Source organism: Phaseolus vulgaris, chromosome 6, assembly GCF_051622355.1.
Source record: "Phaseolus vulgaris cultivar YP4 chromosome 6, ASM5162235v1, whole genome shotgun sequence".
NCBI lineage: Eukaryota > Viridiplantae > Streptophyta > Magnoliopsida > Fabales > Fabaceae > Phaseolus > Phaseolus vulgaris.
Window position 1 is genome coordinate 34,431,613 of NC_143503.1, and position 17,594 is coordinate 34,449,206.

At 33.7% G+C, this 17,594-nt stretch overlaps 2 protein-coding genes across 3 annotated transcripts; both read left to right on the top strand.

Moving 5' to 3' along the window:
• Positions 1-4,063: 4,063 nt before the first annotated feature.
• LOC137832494 (uncharacterized) lies at positions 4,064-6,351 on the top strand. The gene has a single exon (XM_068640686.2). The coding sequence runs from the start codon at positions 4,355-4,357 to the stop codon at positions 4,943-4,945; it is 591 nt and encodes a 196-aa protein (XP_068496787.1). The 5' UTR covers positions 4,064-4,354; the 3' UTR covers positions 4,946-6,351.
• Positions 6,352-10,243: 3,892 nt separating this feature from the next.
• LOC137832495 (trihelix transcription factor ENAP1) lies at positions 10,244-15,677 on the top strand. 2 transcript variants are annotated; one of them, XM_068640689.1, is made up of 2 exons: positions 10,244-11,826; positions 15,366-15,677. In XM_068640689.1, exons 1-2 carry the CDS (start codon positions 10,935-10,937, stop codon positions 15,377-15,379), a joined length of 906 nt encoding a protein of 301 aa, XP_068496790.1. In that variant the 5' UTR covers positions 10,244-10,934; the 3' UTR covers positions 15,380-15,677. The 2 variants fall into 2 exon arrangements, with proteins under 2 accessions (XP_068496790.1, XP_068496788.1); XM_068640687.1 differs by having other exon boundaries at positions 10,713-11,826; positions 13,401-15,677.
• The last annotated feature ends 1,917 nt before the right edge of the window (positions 15,678-17,594 follow it).

The window sequence follows — 17,594 nt, forward strand, 5'->3', positions numbered from 1 at the left end:
AGCCAACTGGCATATGATTAAAATGCATTTTCTTAATATACTTGTGAAACTCTACAAGTTTTTTTTCAAAATGTGAAGCCTTATTCATAAAGTAAGATACTACGTTTTGTTTGTAGAAAGAAGAAGAATGGAAGAAGAATTTATGATAGCTAAAGTTAAAATAAAATGAGTTGGTATGTGAAAGCTTAAAATGGTGGGAGGGTACATCCAACTAATTTAAGGACCACTCTTAATTAATATCGGATCAAACCAAACTACTTGGAAAACAAAAGGTATAATTTTTTTCCTTTCTCTTCTTTCTATGTTGTTTTCATTATCCGCCAATTTGTACTAACAAGGAATGATAATATATATCACAATAATAAGAATGGTCAACATTTAAGACCATAGGGCCAATCTGACACGACCCTTGTGTTAAATCCACCCCATTGTTCCTCTCGTGGGGTCTCAACCATTCCAATATCTCAATATGACAATATCATGTATTAATTGAAGAATTTAATTGACTGGGAAGTGCAAATTGGTTTTGATACAATCAGGTCTCAATCCCTCACCCTCTTTACTTCTTGCTAAATTAAATTCAATTTTGAATAGATGATATATTTATGAGTGATTTGATAGTGATATGATAATGAATGGTATGACAAAATTAACAAATTTTCGGTGTGATAGATTCTTATATTATATTAATAAGTAAATTTTAAAATGTTATGGGTCGAACTCGATATTATGGATATTCATATTTAAGAGCATTAATTAATATCGTATCATGTAAATTAAGGGATTCTGAATAATTAACTTTAAATAAGAAACAATATTTATTAGTGAATTAAGCTAATAACAAGATCATATACAAGGAGAGAGGGAGAGTACTGTCCTACATAAAAAAAAAGAAAACAACTCGCATAACACAATAGAATGAGTACTCTCAACTCATATCATATACACTATATTTTTACACTCTTACTGACTTGAACGTCAAAGTATAGGTGGAGCTTCCTCATTCCTTGGAGCCAATTCATGAAGTTTAGAAAGATACGATTTATTGATCATATCGAGATTTAATTGACTTCAACTGAATGTTCTAGATTTGAGATCGACAATACTCATATTTATAATATTTACAAAATTAACTTATAAGAAGAGGTTTAGATTCGGTGATATACGATGAGATAGATATCTCTTAATTTTTCTAACAACTTCAATTATCACCGTGTTTCAGTTGTTGCATTTTTGTCCAGTTTTCTTACTATTTTTCTCTTGGGAGTTCTATTCTTTAACCGAAGCAAAGAACATAACTATAATTATATATAAGTTGATGAGTAGAAGAGCACGAAATAAAAAGTGGTTAATATGTGAGGAGCAGCTTGTGGGGCAGTCACTAAGCACAACCCCTGATTTCTGAAACACTTTGATTGATTCAGTTGGCTGGATTTGGAGTCTTTCTAATTAGACTCATTAATAATGTTCCACCCTCATTTGCTTTCCAAATTGCTAAACACTAAAACACGTCCTTTCACACAATTGAAAGACTATATATGTATATATTTGTATGCAAGTTATCCACTCACTCTGCAACAATTTTCGAACAACATCTCTGATTACCCAATCAATTATTGTGTGCACTGCCCAACCATTCTGGGGCTGCAAAATTTTCCCTTTCCTTTTCAATTCTTCACACACTATTATTACTTCGTTTTGTTTTTCTTTTTTGGGGGCTCACTGGTTTGTTGATAAAAAGATAAAGACTAAAGTTGGCTATTACATAATTAGTTTACTCACTTTTTATTATTTTTTTAATTTATTTTAATGGACCCTCAATCATATAAACCTTTCTTACATATTATTTTAATTACTTCACATAATGTACCTATAGGATGAATTCTTACACCGAATAGAATTAAATTATATATTTTTTATGAAAACTGTCTTTATTTCAATAATAATCGGCGCTAAATATCCAAAAACAACAACTAATCATCGTAGGAAAATATTTTTTGTTAATTTTTTTTTTTAAATAAACAATAGTATAGGAGAAAAATAAATAAATTAAAATTTCTTCCTTCACCAGGCTCTGATTGTATCAGGGTGTTTTGCTCTTAAAAGGAAGATAAAGAAGCCTAAAGGTAAAAAAAATAGTAATACATATGAGTGAATGGTGGATGCATTGAGTTGAATTGAAGAGAGATTTTGAAGTCCCACATATTTCAACTTCTCCAAATGAGAAACAAGAATTTAGGTTGATTTGTAACATGTAAGTGAACTATATGAGATTTGAGGTTGTGCACAAACTTAGCTGGCTTTTGTTGTTAATAAAGATTCTATATTAAATTTTGATTTCATTTCCAACTGAATCACTTTTCATCACATGTAAGAAGAATATTGTCAAGAGATCTTTTTTGGCACATTTTTATTATTGAATAAAATTTATCACTTGTTTCACGAGATTATCATACAAATTTTACTTAATAAATAAACATATGTTAAATTAATATGTAGGTCATTGTCATTTTGTTAAATTATTAATTAAATTCTTATGGCTTAAATAATTTAATTAAACTCACATTATATGTCTTAATATCATCAAATTAATAATCTCTACATTACAAAAATTCATAAAAATCATATTAACAATCTTTAAACTATTAATTATTTAATTATAAATCAATCATGGTTCTTGTTCTTGTATAAACTTAGAAAATTTGCTTAGTACGTAGTCTATGTATTTTGATATGTCTTCATGGTGATGCTAACGACCACCATTTTAGTGTGGAGTGAGAGTATGTACGTGTACAAAATGTTTTGTCGCACTCAAGTTAATGCTATAATGAGATGGTAGTGTTGACTAATATGATAAGAAGAGGGATGACAACCTAAAAAATAATAAAATTAACAAATTCAAGTGACTATCAAGATTGATCTGATTGAAAATTGACTATGTATGAAGTTGGTGAAATTACTTATTAACAAAGATGAAATAGTATTAATGAAGAAATCCTAACATAATTTTCAGTTAAAAATAAAATTGTTATATAATAGAAACGAGTGTAAATATGTTGTTGGGATCCATTAAAAAAGTGACAACCAACTTATAACTACTTACCTATTGTGGATTTGATTCTTCCATAACCTTATTACAAGTTATTTTCTTGTTACCACATGTTTTTCTTAATAAAAAAATTGTGAAAATATAAAATTTCATAGAAAGAAACTAAACTTAAAGTTGATTTAATAAGGTTGGTATTACCACATGCGTGTAAATTATAGGTCTTAATAAGAAAAGGCACCGAAGCTAATACAAAATGAATATGAGGAACCTAGGTGCATAATGACTTGTTCGGATTCAACCCTGTCTCTTTTACTTGTCACTTCAAATGGTGTTGGTCAATATTTGTTGGAGGATAAAGAACCCCTCAGCTTCCAGCGATGCAGCAGTGGCTCGGGGCATCCCCGTGGGTGCATGAGATGTATAATAATCATAAATATAGTATAGATTATTGTGGTAGGTAGAATGGGATTTGGAAGTGCATGTGGGTTGGCTTAGTCAAAGCACTTCACTCACTAACCTAAAACCCAGTAGAGATAAAGTGTGTTAAGTCCATCATAGTTCACTTTCCATCCTATGAAAACCTCATCCCACATGATCTTGCTATGGGAAATTGAAAGATCACGAACTCCCCTCAAGATCTCTTCACCCATTTTACCTCATTTCACTTCCCATTCCCACTCCAAACATATATAATCTCTCTCTTCTTGACCCCACACCACTACCCTCCTCACCTAAACTAAGTGTAAATATTCATTATTGGCCGACAAGTGTCAACCTTTGATTGATACACGCACATCCACTCACGGCCCCTTTAAAAGGTTCTAAGCTTTTGCTTGCTAAGCAGTCCCCATCATTCACTGTGCCATGTGTCAACTCATATCACTATACCAACCTTCCATTCCAAACCTAATACTATTCATCTCACAACACGAAACAAAAGGGTGGTGCTGTGATGTGAGGGGCCTAAATAATGGATCAAAACCCTAACTACATACTCTTCTGCAATTATTCACACCATCATGCAAAATAAATAAATACTCCTCCATCCATTCAAAACTTCCCTCAGATCAAATTCAATAGCATCAACTAAACCGTGCTTCAAGTGATGTTTAGCATTTGTCAAGTGAAAAAATATTTCAGATAATAACGAAAATAAAGGCATCATCTGGTACAAAACTTTTTTATGTGACTTATTCCCACTGCATTACTAAAACATAAAAGCACACAATCTCAATACCAAGTCTTCTCTCTCTTCACCCTCTTACCCTCTCTCTAGTTTTTTCCGCTACTTCTTCTCTTCTTTCTATGATAGTTGCGTTACCAACACAAAGAGAGAGAGCGGAAGAAGAAATAATGAGAAACAGCATACGGTGTTGCATCTCTTGCATTCTTCCATGCGGAGCACTCGACGTAATCCGTATAGTGCACTCCAACGGCCGCGTCGAGGAAATCAGCGGCACCGTGAAGGCCAGCGAGATCATGAAGGCGCATCCCAAACACGTGCTCAAGAAGCCATCCTCTCCCTCCACCCAAGACGGCGTCGTTCCCAAGATCGTCGTGGTTCCTCCCGACGCTGACCTCCAGCGCGGCAAGATTTACTTCCTCATGCCCCTCCCCTCTCCCCCCTCCGACAAGAACCACCGCCAGAGACCCTCCTCCGGGAAGAAGAAAAGGAAGGACCACCACGCCGAGAGAATCAACCACCACCACGGCCACAATCACAACAACAACAACAGTGACGCCATTTCCGTGGCCAACTTGCTCGTCTCGAACGATCGCTACTTAACTGAAATACTCTCCGAGAAGCTTTCTACGCAGAGAGACAGAAGACGAGGACGTGTAGCCGTTTGGAGGCCTCACTTGGAGAGCATTTCCGAGTCACCACCTGATATATAACTACTGTAAACGCTTCTTCTTCTTCAATTGTTCAATATCTTAAGCCTCTCCCTATATTATATCATATCATACCAACATATATATTTCCATCTTCCAAACTTCAAAACCCATTTTTCAAATTTCAACTAAATAGTTTCATTTCATTTTTCTTAATCATATAGGGTTCAAATTATAGGAATACGTGTCTGTCTGTTGAAAGAGTTCGGTTTGTATCTAATAGCTGAAGATATTAGGATATGAAATAAAAATGAGATGATAATACGTTGTAATTATGAGACTAAGTGAGACCCTTTTGAATAAAAGTCAGGGATCAAAGAGCTCAACTTTATTGCTTGCCATTTTTTTAAGCTTTCGTTATCAGCTTATCATGATTTCGAAGGGGGGTGTTGGTGTTTAGTTGGTAGGGTGCATGATTGATGATGGAGGTGTGTTATAATTTTGTAATTTTCAGGAAGGGGTGATAAGAAGGAATTTTTAGAGTTTGTGTTAGCTTTTGATTAATTGTTGACGATGAAGAGTTGGAATTAGAATTGAAGTACTGCACATGGAAAAGTAAATACAGCAAGTGTATGATTGAAACACAGGAGAAAAGGATCCCACTCCTGTTGTGTCTGGTTTTCGGGGCATTCGTCGTTCTGTAATGGATCACAATGGAAGGTGATTGAGACGTATGGTAGAATTTATGCCATTGCTAACAACGGAGTAATCTATTCACGTTTATTCCCGTGGTTCAATGTTCTAGTGTTCGACGGTGTCAGTCATTCTCCAACGCTAACGAGAGGGTGACGTAATGCTTGCATCACCCTTTAAACATATATTATAATGCGAATAAATTCAAGTAGATAGCTTTTCATTCATTTTTATATTTGAAGAGAGAAAAAAAGGACTTGGGGCCCTCAGATTCATGGATGATGGATGTGTATAAAGCCACGGTGTACTTGGGCACAAACTAAGGGTAAAAAAAATGAAAAAGAAAAGGCTGAAAGGAATAGAATTGAAATTAGCTAGCAAGTGTGATGAGAGTGTGGTTTCCACCAAATAATGTTTATTGTATTGTGTGTCTCTTTAAGCATTTGTTGTGACTATGAGTTAGCAAGGTTAGTGGGTGAGGCATCCTGAAAAGGTGATTGATTACACAGTGGAGTTTCTGGGGTCTTGGATTGACTGGGCGCCAGATCATTGAGCCTTGAGGTAAGCTTGTGTTGCCTTCTGTGTTCTGTGTTCTGTTTGGTTCTGATTCTGATTTATTTCAGATTCTTTTTTGTGATTCGAACGCATATATGCGGTTTTTACTCTGAAGCCCCACCATATGTCTGGGGCCAACAAAAAAGTTGAGTGAATGAGAGGCTGCTCCATGTAACTATAAAACAATGAATGAATCATTGAAATGTGATGTTCTCATGGGATGTCAGTGTTGCGAGTGGATCAGGTGAACTCACTAACCTCCTTTGTCTGAATCTTCTCTGTACTTCCTCTCTCTGTCTCTTCTTTACTTTACTTAATTTCTATGCACCATATCTAAACACACCATAAATTTAAATCACATAAAAATGCTTATTTTCATAAATTTCATTTTCAAAAGCTACCCCCACTCTGCGCATCTATCTATCTATCTACCCATCTACACCTACAATTGGTCTCCCTTCTGCATATGGGATTCCATAGACTATTAATTGAAGCTAACCCTACCATTTTTTTCTCTGGACGGGACGTCTCCTATTGCCCACATTCTATAACTACATCAAAGATCATATTAGTCTGATAATGACAAATATAAGCTCTTAAACACATCATTTCATCACTTACTCCTCATATATTTTTTATTAATAATAAATAAATAAAATAAAATGTGACGATTATTTCAATTTTTATAAAAAAAAATGTCTAAGATCAACTTGTTCAACATCTGACTTACATATAATCTTTAGACTCTACAGTCCACTAAACCAATTCTTAAGATCGAAAAGGAAACCAATTCTTAAGATTGAAAAGGAAACCAATTCTTAAGATTGAAAAGGAAAGGTAGATTACTTCAAAAGAAGTCATAATCTATCCTAACAAAATCCTTATAATCAATCTTTAATTAAAAAAAAACAAATCACAATACAAATAAAACAATCCTTAAAACGAAACCCACTCAAAATTGAATCCCTTTAAAAAAAATTTACCTATCTACTGAATTGTTTAGGAATCAGAGCATATGTGATTCTAGCCTCATCAACTATATACAATAACTTACATAAAAATCTAATAGTCCTTAACATATAAAAAATTAACATTGTGCACAACATATTTTTTAAAAGAAAATAATACTAGCTAATTTTTTAAAAGAAAATAATACTAGCTAACTTTTAACTTTTAAGTAGTTTGTTTCATGGTATCAAAATAGCATGTTTGACTATTGATTACACTTTTTAAACTGTTATCCTAAATAATTAACATATGAGAAAACAAATTGCATCTGTTATTATCATTTCATCACAAACTTCTATATATAATAATTTGTAAACTTTAATTAAAATTCTTCTAAAGGTTTTAAACTCTTAACATATAAACAATTAATTACATAATTTACATATAATTTCGAAACATCAAAGAAGAAGTATTAATTGCTAATTTTTTTTCTAGGAATAAAAACTTGTTGCATTAGAATTATTTAATATATGAATGTTAAAGAACTGTAGGAATTCAAATGTGAACGTTTCGAATGACTAGAGATAATCTCATAAATTTGATTATGATGAAATACTCTTGAAAAAAAGGTTAGACACTTTGAATATTATATTATGTGGAACCATATATGATCATATATATGTGCTAGCGGCGCCTCACACTTGTGAATAATCAAGGTGGGAGTTACAATGTCTCTGTCTCCACCTTTCACTTGGATTCATTTCAATATAATACTATTATAAGGCAATGGAAAACGCTATGGTACAATAGTACAATACTATTATTTTAGCATTTCATGAAAATTTTCATGTCTCCATGTTGGAAATGTATAATGTAGAATAATATAATAAATGTGATAATGCAAATATAATACACACTTTATAATATTGTTGGAGATTTGTAAGCGTAATGCGAACCATAGCCCACACTTGTCTCGCACTAGTGCCTTACAGTTCAAACGTGCTACTTTGTCGCAATTTCATTTGTATGCCACAAAATATTATGAATTTATTTCCTACCGAAAAAGTAAAACCAGATACATTATTCATTCTTAGTGTAAAAGTGGAAGAGTGAGATATATAATGAAATCGAGTTTATTTTTAACAAAAGTTAATATGTTAATTAATAACCAGTTTCTCATGTTAAGCACACAAAATCATAGATCATCACGTAGACTCAGCACCAATGTATAAAGGACACGTAACAAAATGCATACAAATAAAATTACTTAATGCTCGTGAGACATTGGACTAGACATAAGAACCAGTCACAGAACAAATAAAGTTAGGTAGTTTATGCTTCATCCAAGTACATGTTTTTAATTGAGCCATATATAGTATTTCATCAGTTTTCGCTCTCCTATCTTTAAACATTACATTGTTCCCAAATGCACAAAACTATTGCAATTACAAACTTTTCCAAAACTTCAGATTTTGCTTTAGATTTAACTGATTTAGGTGAAATTGCAGAAAATAAGACATGATATTGGTATGTTAAGCTCTTATTATCCCTACCCACCTCCAACACGCGATTTCCAAAACGTAATTTCACATGTCAAAAAATTGTCTCTAATTATTTCCTCATATTGCAAACACAACAGGTATTATTACTAAGGGTGTCCCTCTTCTAACTATGTTTCATGTTATACTGATTGAAATTGGATAAAACTTAGAAATCTTGGTACCGACATATTCAAAATGTATTAAGATGAGGAGAAAATTAGGTAATATACTTTTAATTACGATCCAAACATTAATTCGGCTCAATAATAACGGGTTCGTAATAAGTAAATAAATAGTCTCAATTTTTTTAGAAAAATGTACGTGATTATCGCACATTAATTGCACCGAACACCGAGTACTTACTTGAACGTCAAAATACTTTTGCATGTATTCTCCTGACCAATAGCCTACGAAAAAAATGAGATTGACGGGAGTAAAAATATCTTAATGGTAAAATAAAATTAAGTAAGAATATGACATGATAACCTTCATTAGATTGAAATTGCAAAGTAATAAAACAAAAATGAATTAAACATTTGTTTTTGGGTCCCGACCCAATCACTTAAATGTTTGTATTCGACCCACTTAGCTTAGGCCCAATAGATAAATAAAGCTCAATCCAAATATGACAAAGCCCAATGACCCTAAAAAAGGTCGGCCTTGACAAGTGGTAATACGTTGACATTCTCTAAAATAACAAAAAAACAGAAAAACAACAAAAAGATATAATTGAATCAGTTATTTATTCTAACAAGCAAATAAAAACAAAATCAGAGAGACAATACTTTGCAAATCTACACCCTTAAAATACGGGGATATATTATGGTTACCAAAACCCCCAAACAAAGGTAAACATTATTCTATACAATATACACATTACACTCATATTTCAATGCTCTTACTCACATGATCGCCATAGTTTTATCAATAGGTTTCTCTCATTGTGATCTTCAAGTGTATTAAAGTGACAATTTTGAAAAGTTAACCTGGAATCCACTTCCAAGATCCGACTCATATTTATTGATAGGAACAATAAATAATATTATTCATAAAATATTATTTTAATTCAATGTTTAATTTAAGTATTAACTAATAAAGGTGAATTTTTTATTTACTTAATTTAATACATTTTTTTAAGAAAAAGAAAACATAAAATTAAATAACTATACACAAATTTCATTTAACAACAAACTTATTCACAAATATTAAATTTCATTTTAATAACAAGTAGAAATTATTTCAATTATTTAAAATTGTTAATAATTATTTAATAAATTTGAAAAAAAAACAAAAAAAGGGTTCTGTTGAGGAATCAGTTTAGCATTATCTGATTTCTCAAAACAATTGTGAAAAGGAATTGAATAGACTATTGACAAATTGGTGTGTCTTAACTGATTTCTCAACATAAAAAGAGGACTATTTATGTTAATAATGGTGTAATAGGTAATTTGAGGAAATATTTATTAAAATCAGGATATTTGAAAAAAAAAGTCTGCTGTATTTAAGTATTTAAACTTTTTTATTAATTTAAAATAAAAAAACAGTTGCTCACTGTGGAATCGGAGTGGTCACGGGTCACGGCGTGTTTATTTAAGAAAAGAAAACAAAAACGGAAAAAGAGAGTGTAGACGCAACGCAAGGTATATTATCAATCACACCCACTGAATCTTAATCTTCACCAATTCCCGCTCGCAGCTTAAGGCCTTAATCTTAATCTTAATTAAACGCTCACTACTCTTATCTTCTTAACTTAAAACCTATATCTCTCTCCTTATTTATAATTATCTGCCCAAAATTATTTCCAAAAATGAAAATAAAATCCAAAAAAGAAGAAAAATGCCAAACGGAATTTGGAGCCGTCACACACCGCAAGTCAAGTCGGCAACAACGCGCGTTGCCCTCCCCCTCCAACCCTCACCCCTCTAAAAATTCAAAACACATTGAAAAATGAGAATATTATGTATTTTCCCACGCATTTATAAAATATAAGTGTAATTTATAATAATAAAATAAGCGGAAATGGCATGAATTGATTGATTAATTAATAAATTTGAAATTTAAAAATGAGAAAATAATTGGGTGTTTCCGATAGTAGTAGTTGTAGCGGTCAAGCCGAGCCGATCCGATGACGCGAGCCACTCACACACTGGGGGTTCCCCCAACAACACGCGCCCCTCCCCGGCGACCGTACCGTATTATCCCCCACCCTTCCCACTCTTTCGCCTTGCCGTTTCGCTTTCTCTCTCTTCTTTCTCTTTCCGCATTCCCTCTCTCTTTCTCTCTCTTATTCCCCGAACCCTAATTTCCGTTTTCCGATGCCCGACTTCAACGACTCCATCGCGCCGCCGTCGCGCCCCGTTCCCGTCCGCGAGGACTGCTGGTCCGAGGAGGCTTCTTCCACGCTCGTCGACGCCTGGGGCCGACGCTACCTCGAACTCAACCGCGGCAACCTCCGCCAGAAGGACTGGCAGGACGTTGCGGACGCCGTTAACGCGCTCCACGGCCACACCAAGAAGACGCACCGCACAGACGTCCAGTGCAAGAACCGCATCGACACCATAAAGAAGAAGTACAAGATCGAGAAGGCTAGGGTTTCGTCCTCCAATGGTACTCTCTCTTCCTCCTGGCCTTTCTACGAACGATTGGATGCTCTGATTGGCCCTAATTTCAACGCCAAGAAACCTCCTTCCTCCTCGCCGTCTCCTTCGCCGCCTGTGGCTCTTCCGCTGCTGCCGCATCGTAAGAACCTTTCTTCCTCGCCTGCAATTGCGGTGACACCGACGGCCGTCGCGCTGCCCCAGAAGCGCTCCGCCGCTGCGGCGGCGATGGACGAGGGTTACTTCAGAAGGAATTACTCCGCTGTGGCTGCGGCTGCAGCGGCTGCGGAGGCTGATGAGGAGGAGGAGGAAGAGGAGGAGGAGGAGGCGGACGATGTGGAGGAGGAGGAGGAGGAAGATGAAGGGAGGGGGAGCGAGGTGGAGGAAGGGGAGAAGGAGAGAGAAGGGATGAGGAGGTTGGCGAAGGCGATAGAGAGGTTTGGAGAAGTGTATGAGAGAGTGGAGGGACAGAAGCTGAGGCAGATGGTGGATTTGGAGAAACAGAGGATGCAATTTGCTAAAGATCTTGAAGTCCAGAGGATGCAGATGTTTATGGACACACAGGTTCAGCTCGAGAGAATTAAGCGCGGGAAACGATCTGGCTCTAACGGTGAGATGCAATTTCTTTCTGCCTTTTTTCTCCTTTTGGCTTGATTTGATCCACGTTGTACTTTTTGGTGTTTGGTTTTTCAACGAACGAATGATGTTTTGAACTTCAGGATAGTGGCTCGCCAGGGGATTCTTCAGTGAATTACTTTTTTTGGGAAAAGAAAAATAGATTTTGTATGTTGGTTTTAGACTCTAGGGTTCACTGAATGCTCTGAATTGGTTGTTTCTTGGAGTTCTGCAATTAAATATACTCGCTAGTGGTGCACTTTAGTACTTCGCTTTGACAGGTTCTTTATATCATAGTTTATGGTGAGATATTTTTTTCTGAACTGTTTTTCTGTATAAATGGTTGAGGTATTGAGTTGAGCTAGTCCTCTTGACTATAGATTTTAGCTGGGTTCTGATGTTGGTTTAGTATTATAATCACTTTTTTAAGCTTCTGGTGACATTGACATTAATGTGGGTGGTCTGTTAAATCTTTTGACTGAAGTGTCCAACGTTATTCTTTTTTGTATGGCTTCTCTTAATTTGTAAGTTAGCTTGAAGTTTATATAAACCCAAGGATTGATTAGTGTTTGGTGGACTAAAATGTGTTCAAACCTTACAAATCACATGTATTGCTGAATAACTTCTGTATACAGATGTGTCTTGGTCTATATACTTTTTTTTATCTTTCTTTGTGGTATTAGTGTGTTGAAGATTCTCACATTCAAATCATTGTTTTTTAGTTCTGCATTCAGTGGCTGTTGTTAATGTTATATTTCACTTTCCTTTTGTATCTGATTGAAATAGAGCCAATCTTGGTAAACTGGTGCTATGTTTCTGCTTTTATAAATGCTGTGCTGAACCATGTGTGGTACATGTGTGCTATATTTCAACTTTCATAAATGTGATGCGGTTTTGGGTAGTTGTGGTCTAATATAATAAGGTAAATCGGGGGAAACATGTTGATGATTGAACTCATGGGATATTTTCTGGCACACTGATGTTGATTTAGGGGATAGGAAGCCACTACCATGCAGTAACTTTAGTAGATGGATCTTAGAAATATGATGGCAGTGATAGGTTAACTAAAACTAACACAATTGATAACCCATGATTTCTCGGTCCCATTGAGAAATATTGTCTAGCCATCCCTTCAATACCAAGAAAGGCTTTATGGATGTTATTTACTAACTTGTCTTGTTTAGTATAACTATAAAAATGGATTCCAATTTTGGAATCCATTTTTACAAAACGACTTTAATGAGTTAACTTTATAAGTTTAAGGTCACTTGTGGATTCTTGAATCTGTTGGAATGGTTATTTGAACTCGGGGTTTTGCAAAGTTGAGGCACAAATGTCATAGTGAATTTAACTTTCTGTTGTATATTGTTTAGCAACTGAGGAGAAATTGTCTGCTATTGATGAACACTGAACTTGTACAAATTGCCCTCTGGTTTGCCTGGTCATCTATTGACAATGGGTTAAGAGTTTGTCTAAATTCACTTATTTTAATTTAAAAATTATCCATATTAAATGTTGTATTTGGGTACCATCTTACGAAACTGAGGAACTTGATATGAACTATGTTAGGAGTTTCGATTGATGTCATGAACATATCTCAGTCCAGTTCCATTCCAACTCAGTTAGGAGTTACGATTGATGTCACACAGCTATAAGACTGTTCACCATGTGGTTTTACATTCTCAAAGGAAAACCTTCAGTGTCCTCTCTAGTTATTTGTACCTGTCATCTGTTCTCAACGTAGGTAGGTACTGGTGGAGTCTGGCAAGAAGCTGCATCTATTATTTGCTCTGTTCAAATCTTCAAGAAAGGTGCAACTACAGGCACGGTAACATGTCCCAGACTTTCTATCTATGTGAAGTGAACCGGATTTTGTAAAGAATGGGTTTTAGACACAAATAAAAGGTTCGGGAGGTTGATTTACCAAATGTCATTTAATTAAAACTAATCCCATTCACCCAGTTTGATAAATACTAGTATGGTTTAAGTTGATAGATTTCATCGATGATGAGTTAATGACTCCAGTTGCTACATATCATACCTAATTGGTATGGATGTGTAAAGCAAGGCTAGGATCAAGGTATCCAATCTCTAGCTTGGTTGTTTTGTTTCTTATTTCTGCATGGTGCTGCTCTTTTCTTTGCCCTCTGATTATTGCTAGCTAATCAGCATACTAGAAAAGTTAGGAGACTATTTTAGAGAAGTATCTAATATCCATGAATTAAAATTCAACAAGATTCCATTTGTCCTGTACTGAAGTAGTGATGACCTAGATCCTTAGGATGGTCCTATGCTGAGAACATGAAGTGCGTAGATGAAAGTTTGATGCTAGCCGTGGCTTCTAGTCAATTGTTCCTCTCCCCCCCAATTTTATCCTTTTAACCACTCCAGTGGTTTTGTGCAAGTTTGATTTTCTTATAGGAGAAAAAAGTATACTTTCTTTTGATGTTGTTTTCAGTCTTAAAAATCATAAAAATAAAGACAGTGAGGAAAATGGTAATGATTCCTTTGTTTATTGAGGTTGTCTTATTTTTTTTACCTTGTTTCTTATTATATTTGTTAGGATTATAGCTTGTATCACTTATGACAATATAAGGACTATTTCTTTTGCTTGATAAATGGTAATTTTTCTTCCTTTTACTATCTTTTCAAATCCACTTTATTCGTTTTCAGGCCAATGCTACTAAATGTCAACTTTCTAGGAGTTATGGTTTTAAGAAAAATACCAATAAGATGTTCTGTTTTTAATGTCTGCTTAATTTCTAGTAATAATATTTCAACAAACAAGTTAATTTTTGGGGTTTAGTTATTTTTTCTCTAAGAGTACAATGACAGTGTGATCCGTGGTTTTGGTAGGATGAGTACTACTACTAGTGTGTTTTTGAGTTTCATTCCTAAAGCACGTGGAAAAGCACGAACTAGTTGCATATTGGTATATGTGAGGTTCCTTTTCAACAATAGAAAGCCAAACACTCGTAACCTTGCTTCACACATCATATTTAGAAATCTGAGCAAGACAACTGCTTCAGATTACTAATAAATCCAAATTTGTTTGGTTTTAGTCATTCAGGAATAAGTGTCATTTCATAGATATCTTTAGGTACAAAAATCTGGAATTCTTATCGAATCTCATTTTATTATGCTCTTGATTATTACCTGTGGATAAAAATTACTACCCAAAGGCATTTATGTTTTTTACTTTCAATTGATTGCATGCATATATACTATCCAGGTGCTCTAGATAAGGTGTCACTTTAGAAAGAATTTAATTTTGTTTTTGAATACAATTACGTAAATGTGTCCGTTGCTTTTGACTTTAAACCAGCATTATTTTGTGGTTGTTAGAATCTTGGTGATTTACGATCTGATCTATCTAACTAGTGAATAATACCTAAAGCGTAGTTGTGGGTTATTCTTTCGTTCTAAACATTTGGTATTAAAAGAAGTAATGATAGTTTGAGATAGAAGATCTCTTAATTTACACTTGTCACGGCTCTGCTGAAGAATTTTTGACAAAATTGTTCATTGGTGCAGATATGTATAGCTAGCCAAGTGAAGTGGGCGATGGTTGGATGATGGTGCTCGAAAAGCTGTCTTGGTTTGGGTCTGGTCGTGGGAAAGTACATATCTTCAGCAGCTGATATACTGTCATGAGGGAATATCTCCTATAGAAATTTATCCTGGAGTAATTTTGGATTCTTTTAGCTAGCCTTTTATTTGTTGTTATTAGTCCTTCCTTATAAATTAAATCAGCGACTGTGCTAGGCCTAATTTGGCTCCGATATAGAATTTGCTCCAATGTACAACACTCTTATGCCAAATGCCCTCCCTTGCCCCTTTCCACTACCTGGTTGGTTTGTTTGTTTGTTTCAAAGCGCTTTACGTTTTTTAATTAACAAAACAACATAGTCTCCATTGTCTTCCACTTTTTCACATTAAAACACCTAGGTTTTGATAAGTGAAAATAAATAAGGACTACAAATAATTTCTTTCTTATTTGTTTTTAAAATAGTTAATATTAGCAAAAACAAACTCAGATCGTGTAAGAATGTGTGTATTATGTTGGAACTCTTACTCAATTGTTTTGCTCATGTTTGATATAAGCCCCTATATTTCAAAAACATACTTAGACATTGGTAATCTTTACTCATTGTTGAATAACCATTGGTCACCTTAGTCCGACACAACTGGTGTTTCTCAATATTTCATCTACTATTCCACTTGTTCTTGGCCTACATGGTGGTTTGGATTTTGGAAAAGCTCGTTCGTCACATGGATTGTTGTGTAGACCACTCAACTTCGTTACAAAAAAAACTCGAGAGTAGTAGTGTTCATAAAAAATAAATTTTTAAACTGGGGAATGATGATAAATAATGAAACAAAATTGTGTTTTTTAGTCACTAGTATTTTTAATAGTTAACATATTTTAAAAATACAGTTTTCAAGAGCTTAATAATTAAATAATTATGCAAACAAGCTATAAACACCTTGATGAATGTTTGCATTTCTGATCTCGTCTACTCAAAAGTATGACATGTTCATACATGCATATGACTAATATAATATGCAGGGACTTTTTTTGTGCATATTACTATAAAGGAATTATTATTTTTAATCATTTCGGGAGATATCAAAGCTAAAACAGTAGAAGATTCTTTCAGTTAAAACATTTAATTTCAATATTTTGTTTTTTGTGGGTTTGAATCCTCTATTTATATTTAGTCAAATTTCTTAGGGTAAGTTTCTTGATTGAAGGTGAAGATGAGTAAACCTATATTTTCTATTATTTATCAATTGATTGATCTTTCTAATTATTGTTGATTTTATTCTATTTGTTTTAGTCAAAAGGATGACTTCAAATTAGAACACTTAGATAAATAGGGGTTTCCACTCTAATTTCAGTCCTCCTTTTTTTTATTTAGTGTTTCTTTTTTATATTATCTTTTCTTCCTTTTGCTCTTGGTCTTTCTTTAAATCTTTATTCATTATTAAATGGTTAGAGAACCTTTATTTTATCTTAAATTATCTTGAAGATTTTGGAGACATTAATAGAATTTAGCTACATTAACGCCTGTATTTCCCTAGATCGGGTTATCCAATTCTAAATATCCCTAATGGCACAGGTTAAAAGTACTTTTTACATGACTAAAATCATATTTTTAATTTAAAATAATATTTTATAGGCTTAATGAAGTTTTAAATCTCATAAATATATAAATTTGAGTAATTTTAATTATTTTTTTTTAATTTTGTTTTCTAATGAGTACTCAACTTTTGATATCTTTTAATTGAGTTTATCATTTAATTTTCAGTTAAGGGAGTTTACTTGTCTCTATTAAGTAACCTGATTATCAGTTTTTTCTGCAATCTTACAAAATTTGTCTGAGATTTACACATGTTTAAATATTATGAATGAGTGTTATTTTTAATCGATGTAAGGTTTTTAATAAGATGTGAGATAATTTTGTATGGTTAATATAAATGATATTGTCAATAATGTAAACAATAAATGAATTATGTTATTTTATATTTTAATATAAATTATTATAATAAATTGTAAAATGAGAGTATTTTATTGAATGTCAAAATATAAATTTTCAATTAATAAATGGCGATAAATATATGCATGAGGATCTGTTTAATACAGTTAGTTCTAAGCAAACTGAATAGCAAAAATTATTATGGGGAAAAAATGGTTGAAAACTTCAATGCCTATAGCCTTCTTTACTTTTTTTTATCCGCTAAGAACTCTCTTTACTCTTG

What these genes read in the sequence shown, in the direction of transcription:
- LOC137832494 (XM_068640686.2), top strand. Translation starts at nt 4,355, where the DNA reads ATGATAGTTGCGTTACCAACACAAAGAGAGAGAGCGGAAGAAGAAATA.
- LOC137832495 (XM_068640687.1), top strand. Translation starts at nt 10,935, where the DNA reads ATGCCCGACTTCAACGACTCCATCGCGCCGCCGTCGCGCCCCGTTCCC. An exon ending in GAAACGATCTGGCTCTAACG is followed by an intron (nt 11,827 to 13,400) that starts GTGAGATGCAAT and finishes GAACTATGTTAG; the next exon opens with GAGTTTCGATTGATGTCATG.